The sequence below is a fragment of the Oratosquilla oratoria genome, chromosome 1 (assembly GCF_046742065.1).
Source record: "Oratosquilla oratoria isolate Oo_2021 chromosome 1, ASM4674206v1, whole genome shotgun sequence".
In the NCBI taxonomy this organism is placed as follows: domain Eukaryota; kingdom Metazoa; phylum Arthropoda; class Malacostraca; order Stomatopoda; family Squillidae; genus Oratosquilla; species Oratosquilla oratoria.
This window is the reverse complement of record NC_134777.1, coordinates 57980186-57987685: the sequence shown is the minus strand read 5'-3', so window position 1 is coordinate 57987685 and position 7500 is coordinate 57980186. Positions and strand designations below refer to the sequence as shown.

The 7500-nt window shown below is 41.0% G+C and overlaps 1 protein-coding gene across 1 annotated transcript in view; it reads right to left on the bottom strand.

Annotated features, from left to right (window-relative positions):
- Positions 1-4707, bottom strand: part of LOC143028488 (synaptic vesicle membrane protein VAT-1 homolog-like) — a 62869-nt gene extending 58162 nt beyond the window's left edge. The window contains exon 1 of the mRNA XM_076190704.1: positions 4182-4707. Coding sequence (XP_076046819.1) covers positions 4182-4477 — 296 coding nt within the window. The 5' untranslated portion in view covers positions 4478-4707. The remainder of the gene's footprint in view (positions 1-4181) is intronic.
- Positions 4708-7500: the final 2793 nt, after the last annotated feature.

The window sequence follows — 7500 nt, the reverse complement described above, 5'->3', positions numbered from 1 at the left end:
GTGATGATGAGGGATAAGTTTAATCCCTTAGCTGCCGACGGAGGAGTGGTGGTGGGGGGGAGGGGGGGAGGAGGTTGCCATGGGGATTCATAAAAGAGTCACTTGGTACGGAAGGGCTTATCCAAGATGGGTGGAGATGTTGCGAGGATGAATTAAATCGCCAGACGACATCCAGGATAAAGGTTAAAGTGCCACCCGGTGCGGAAGGAGGTGAACATTTGCTGGAAGGAGAAGAGTAGAAAGAGAAGAATGGAAACAATTAGGAATGAGAGACAATCACTGGAGAAATTAATTACAATGGAAGAGGGGAAGAGATCAGGGAATCTGTTGGGAAAAGAAAGGGAAAGGAGAGTGAGTGGGGGGAGGGAAGAGAAGGAAATGCATGCATTAGTAGGCTTAAAAAAAAAACCTTGAAAAAATCTTGAGAAGTCCTTAACAAAAGTCTGAAAAAAAAAGACCCAGAAAGGAGGTAAAGTCTCGGAAGACTGGAAGGAAGTGTGTGTGGTGGCCATTCACAAAGGAGAGGGAGACGGAAGAGAATACGAGATTTTTGGAGGACAAAGATGGTTAGGTGTTCCAGGAAAGGTATACAAAGGAGGATATTAAAAGGAATTTAATGACGAAAGCAGAAACGAAGACAGGAGAAGAACTCTGAGGGTCTGGAAGGCGATGGATCGCGTCTTCGCTCCAAAGCAAATCGATGACGAGTTGGGGAAGGGAGAAGAGTTATCGGTGGGTTTTGATGGACTTTAAGAAAGCCTAAGGCAGGGTCGGTAAAATGTTTAAGTTTAGGGGATATTGGGAGGGAGTGGGCCGAATGAAAAGCCACCAAAGTGATTGAAAATAGATATAAAACTTGTACTTGTTCAGAAAAATGAGTTTTAAGAAACTTCCTCCTCTTACACCGGTATGACATGGAGCTAGAGAGTTTTGGGTTCTTTTCTCTCTGGAGCGGCGCTCAACGGGCGTATTATTTATTCTGTTTATCTATTTGTTTATTTATTATTACTGTTTGCAATATGAAGGTTAAGAAAAAATAAATCAATAAAGGAAATAGGTTGTGTGCCAGGGTTTGTAGTGAGGGTAAAAGTTCTTTGTGAATCTGGAGAGGGACATGAATAGGTGATGCCACTATGGTTGTTCAACATAATCATGAGTGAAAAGTAAACGGATCGTTAAAAGAGGGCTCACTATATCCCAATATTTATTCTTTAAGGATGTCCTTCTCAATTTATAAAGGAAACGATTACATCTGCCGCTCAAATGAATCTTCATGCTGAGCTGTCACTGTGAACAGAAATACGAATTTGTAGAAATGTCTGCCTGGGTCACCCATGTGTCATGTGACCAGGTTAAGCCCGTTTTAGGTTAACCATTCGGCTGCCGCCAGAAGATTTTATTCAGCCGAGAGCGAACCATTTTGCATCAAAAGGACAAAAGAAAAACCGAGAGAGGAGGCATGAGAAAAGGGCATTACAATCTTTCCCGTACCGAATGGCATTTCCCTTCTTTATCTTTGCTGCCGTCAGGCGATTTCATTCATCTCCGTGGAACCCCGTCCTCCCTCGGTATTGAAGGGATTACAGTACACCTCGATCCTCGATAGGTGCTGAGCATGTGCCTTGCCTCCCCCCTCCCTCCCACTTCCCACCGTCAAGTCAGAGGAATTCCCTCTCGCTCGCTCGCTCGCCCTCCACCCCCCTGACCCCCCGTCCTGGGATTCCAACCTTCCCTCTCCCCCCTCCCCCTCCCCCACCACCTGTCTTCCCCAGTGCGTCACCGTCCTTAATCTTCAACCCCTCTCAACCTCTCTACACAGCATTTCAAATCTCCAATCCTCAGACTCACTCAAAACGATATAAACAAAATAGATAGGTAATAATGAATGAATACACCTATAAACACCTGAAGTAGACAAATGACTACAATGAACAAAGGATAGAATCGTTGACATTTGAAGGCCAATTACAAACGCTGTGCAGTTTCGCTCCAACACCCGAGAGAACACCATAACGCTGAATGAAACCGCCTGGCGTTACGCGCTGTGCTATGCACCCTTTGTGAAATGTTCTCCTGCCTCTGTGGGAGCACCTATCGACTGAATAAAATCGCCTGACGTTAACCAGAATGGAGTATTAAAGAGGACATGATGCCTTGATGGGTCAGTTTACCTCCTTAAAACTCTTGTATTATTATTATTATTGTTGTTATTATTATTATTATTGTTATTATTATTATTATTATTATTATTATTATTATTGTTGTTATTATTATTATTATTGTTATTATTATTATTATTATCATTATTATTACTATCATCATTATTATTATTGTTGTTGTTATTATTATTATAATTATTATTATAATTATTATTATTATTTCTATTTTAGACTTTATTCTATCGAGGCGTATACAAAATCGTTTTCTCTAATAAAAAAATAAAAAAATCAATCAAAACTCACCAGTACTTAGAATGAGAAGTTCCGAAATTCGAAAACTGCGATAACCGGAAGCACTTGACGTGTGCTGGTCAGTCGTCTGATCGTTCCCCTTTTTGTCAAATTCCGAATAATAGGAATTCCGAATTTGAGAGATTCCCAACAGAGGGAGTTTTTTGTATTCTGGGTTAATGTGGCGAGATGGAATGGATTGGTATTCAGTTTGTGAATATATATATATATATATATATATATATATATATATATATATATATATATATAGATATGTATGTATGTACATATATATATATATATATATATATTTATGTATATACATGTGTATATATATACACCCTTATATTTATATATGTATATAGGCTTGTGTATATATATATATGTATATATATATATACATGTATATATATATATATATATATATGTATGTATATACATGGGTATATATATACACACATATTTATATATGTATATAGGCATGTGTATATATATATATATATATGTGTGTGTGTGTGTGTGTGTGTGTGTGTGTGTGTGTGTGTGTGTGTGCATGTGTATGTATATATATGTGTATATATATATGTATATATATATATATATATATATATATATATTTATATTGATACAAAAAAGGAAAAAAATGTCGTCTTTTTTCATGTGCACTTTTGTTTCTGTATCGGCTACACATCTACTTTACAACATACTTTTTCACAGTAATGCCTCTCTTATGTTGTTTTAAGTCAACTGTATTAATGATCAATCTCTTTACAAAATCAGCGTTATTTGGATAAGGGTTTCTCACCTACTCCATCCTATCTGTGTTGTGTTGTGTTTTGTTACACAAAAACCCCGCTGGCAGATCAACAACACCATTCCACCAAATATTTTTCTTTCTCACTGGGTTTGTACAACGGCAACATTAAGGGGTAAAATACAAATTTGGTAGGTTTCGCACACCGTAGAAGGAAGGGGATGGGGGGAGGGGGGAGTGACCTTGTGGTGGTGGTTGGGGGGTGGAGGAGATGTGAGGATGCTAACAGCTGTTTGACGCCCTCCTCCGACTAAGCGCTGAAATGTCCCACAATTTCCACCCCCATTTAAGAGCATACTCATGTCACTACAACAGAAAGTTTTTACAAGAACAGGGCATCTCACGTCAACAGGAATAATAATATGATGTCATGAGGACGTGTGATAGTCGAGTGACATCGCCGTGACGTCATGTCGTTAGTTTGCGCTCTGGGGTGAACTGTCCTGTTCTTGTATAGACAACGACTACAGCGGCCTTTGCCTAAAGAGACCCGTCAAATGTCACCAAATGCGTAGGATTAAAACAATGAATAAAATCGTCTGGCGATAGCAAGATTGTTTTTTAAATGGGTAGGGGATCAGACTGGCAAAGATATATTTCTCTAAATGTGCCCAAAAAAAATTTCCTTTCATGTTTTCTATTATGTGAAAATATTGATCGCATGTACAGTATTTTGTCTTGTTATTTCCCTGCTAAATGGGAATCGAAACGGATTTTAAATTCAGTCCTTTCCCCTTTTTATATATGTTATTATTTTGTATTATTATTATTATTATTATTATTATTATTTATATATTATTAGTTATTTTTATTTTCATATATTTATTTTTTAGCAACTGCATCTTGCGTCATTGACAACAGCCTCTTACTCGTCACTCATGCACCCACTCCCTCTCTCTCCGCCGAGTTGTACTCACCACAGCTGCACTCGGATGAGAACCTCGCCGTCTGCCAGGGCGGGCTGCGGCCTCTTGACGATCTTAACACTCTTGAGACCTCCGAAGCCATGGAGGACCACTGCTCGCATCTCCTCCTTGGCGCTCTCCTCCTCCTTCTTTCCGCCGCCTTCTTCGGCCTCCTCTTTCTTCTTTTTGTCCTCGGCCCCCGTGTCTTTCTTGTCCTCGGTGGAAGGCGCCTCGGCCGCCTTGGCTTTGGGCTCTTCTTCAACCGCGGTGGCGGTGGAAGACTTCGCCGCCTCGGCAGTGTCCGTCATCGTTCTTGTGGAAACTTGAGAGCGGGACGGAGAAGAATCAAAGAAGGAAGCGGGTCGCGCCTCAGGTTGTTGTCGTCGTTGGCTTGGGCCGAGTCAACGGGTTTGTCCTTAGGGTAGCCTCGCGAACTGGCGGGCTTGTGCAACAGCTGCTAGGCCTGGGACAAGGGTGTCGGCTCTCGCCAGCTGTTAGTAGCTCCAACTCTTGGGACCAACAGGTGGTGGGAAGGCAAAGGCTGGATCGGGCGGGGACTGTCGTCCGATTCCGTTGTCAAGGTTTCCAGTATTTTTTCCAAATTTATTTATATTCAACTCTGTGCGAATTCCTTATTATCTAAATAATATTCCCGTGATTTGTAAATTATGTTCCCCAAGTTTCGTGAAAATGGAAGATTGTAGGTTGAAAATATAAAATTGAAACGGTTGATGCCGAGTTGGAACGTGTCACACCCACGCACGCGCATGCGCGCTACGAGCGCGCGAGACTGTATGTAGCCATTCTCCACACAGCGCCCAAGTACTCTTCTCAGCGGGAAAAAAATTCCTTAATGAAATGAAACGAAAAAAGCGATCCCTCGACTCGGCCGAGGAAAACAATTAATTCGCCATAATATGGAACCAAGTGACGGAGAGAGCTGTTAGCAGCTATGGAATGGTCAGGTCGATAGACCCAAAGCTGATGCAATCAATGAGGGGACAAATGTACTCGGTTCACCTTCTAAGCAGGTCAGGTGGTGACCTGGTTCCCATGAACAGCTCTTCTGTCTTAGGGTAGAAATCCCTAGAAAAGGAAATTCGATGCTCTACTAGGGTATTGTTTTCTAGGGATTTTTTATGATTAATCCAGGAGGGAAAAATAAGAAATTAATTATTATAACACAAAAAGTTATACACTAATCATCCAGAATTCTTTATCAATTTTGCCCAATTTGCCTTTTTCTTATGTACGTGCCGCACGTTTACGCATTATATTTGATTAAAGTTACAGTGATGCCGTTTCTTTAGGATGAACTAAGAATTTAGGGTAAATTTTTCATAACTTTTAGGGTAAGATGGGAGGAGTTTAGGGTATTTCCTCCCCCCCCCCTCTGTCGCCAACAACAAGCGTGAGTGTGACTCGATGTCGGAAACAAAATCACGCTTGAACGAATCGAAGTAGAGGTGTGAGGGTAGCGGAGGAGGAGGACAAGGGAGGGAAAAAGTTGAAAAACAAATGAAGGTCGGGACCAGAATTGTTGAAAGGATAGAAACTGGCGGAGGGGAAAAAGATCGTATGTGTGTGTGTGGATGGGATGGTAGGGCATCGGCACTAAGGCGAAAGATTACGAAATAGAACGAATATATAATGAAATAGAGAACAAATTATTTCAAATTAGGAGGGAAGGTATTCAATATGTGGAGGAAAAATATGGATCACACGGAAACCGTCATTGAGAAGAGTGAAGTGAGAAAAATGGAGATTGTCCCAAGAGAACTCAAAGAGAGAGGAGGGGAGGAAGGAACGGAAATGAAAAACGAGGAGAAAAGAGAAAGGAGAAGTAGGAATTGGAAAGAGTAAGAAAATAGTAATAATAATAACATTCCCTTTGCTACGATGATGAATAAAATCGCCTGACGGTAGTAGCAATGAAAAAAATACCTCATTGTATTTTATTTTATTTCATTTCATTTGATTATATCCTATTTTAATGCGCCGTTGACCACAGTGGGAAAGGTGAGGACTCATTTTTTTAAAATTAGTTTATGATGTGTGACTCAGGTCCGTAGGGATATTAGTAAACTTCGTAAAGGTTTGAGTATATAAAACTTATGGACTTCATATCTCATGTAGGGAGAGGCCTAGGAGTAAGACAGAAAGAAATAAGAAATGCAGAAGATACGAAAGAATGGGGGAGGTATGCATGCTAGGATGGGGAGGAGGAGGAAGAAGAAGAAGAAGAGGAGGAGGAGGAGATACAAGCACTTTTACCGTCTTCGGACAGCGTATTTTTTATAGCCCTCTGGCTCTTTTAGATAGAGCAAACTTCGTGCCAAGGGTTGGCCTAGTTTTGGGCTTATGGACTTAGACAAAGTAGGTGCAATGGGCTGCCGACTTGTGGGATTCTGGCTCGATGTCATTTGCGGAATTTAATCAGATATTTTAATGAATTTGATTGACGGTGGAGTTGCATTGCCTTGTCATCAGTGTTGCTTTGTGGGTCTCTCTCTCTCTCTCTCTATCTATCTATCTATCTCTCTCTCTCCTCTCTCTTTCTCTCTCTCTCTCTCTATATATCTCTCTCTCTTTCTCTCTATCTCTCCTCTCTTTCTCTCCCACATAAATTAATGAAATCATGGCGATAGATAGACTAGAAGGAAAAAGATTCACCCTGTACGGAAGGGGTTCAAGAAAGACGACGTGACGTCATGTCTGTTTTGCAAAATTATTTTAAACATTTTCGCGGGAAATATGTGTTGCTTATATATTCAGTTGAATAATGCACATATAAAACTCACACACACACACACACACACACACACACACACACACACACACACACACACACACACACACACATACGCACGCACATCCGCCCACGCGTTGATAAAATATCGAGTTGCGTTTTCTTTTATAGATATTTCCTGAAACTGAAAATGGAAGTTATGTGGATGTTGCCGCTCACCTGGAAGTGAATGCAGTAGATTGTTTATGCTCTCTCTCTCTCTCTCTCTCTCTCTCTCTCTCTCTCTCTCTCTCTCTCTCTCGTTGGAGAGGCCACGATGGAATACAATATCATTGTATGAATTTCATTTAATACAATTTGTTTCACGTCTCAAGGTGATATGGCTGTGTACAAGCGTATACGCGCGCGCGCGCGCGTGTGTGTGCATCCTTGTTCCCGTCTTTTGTACATAGCCACCACATTATTTATATCTTTGGTACTCTGAGGATGTATGTACCTATACACAAAGACATTTTCCCCCTTATAAGGGAGGTAGCCAATTCAAAGGCACGTGCCTACTCCCACCCCTTCCACTCCCTTCCA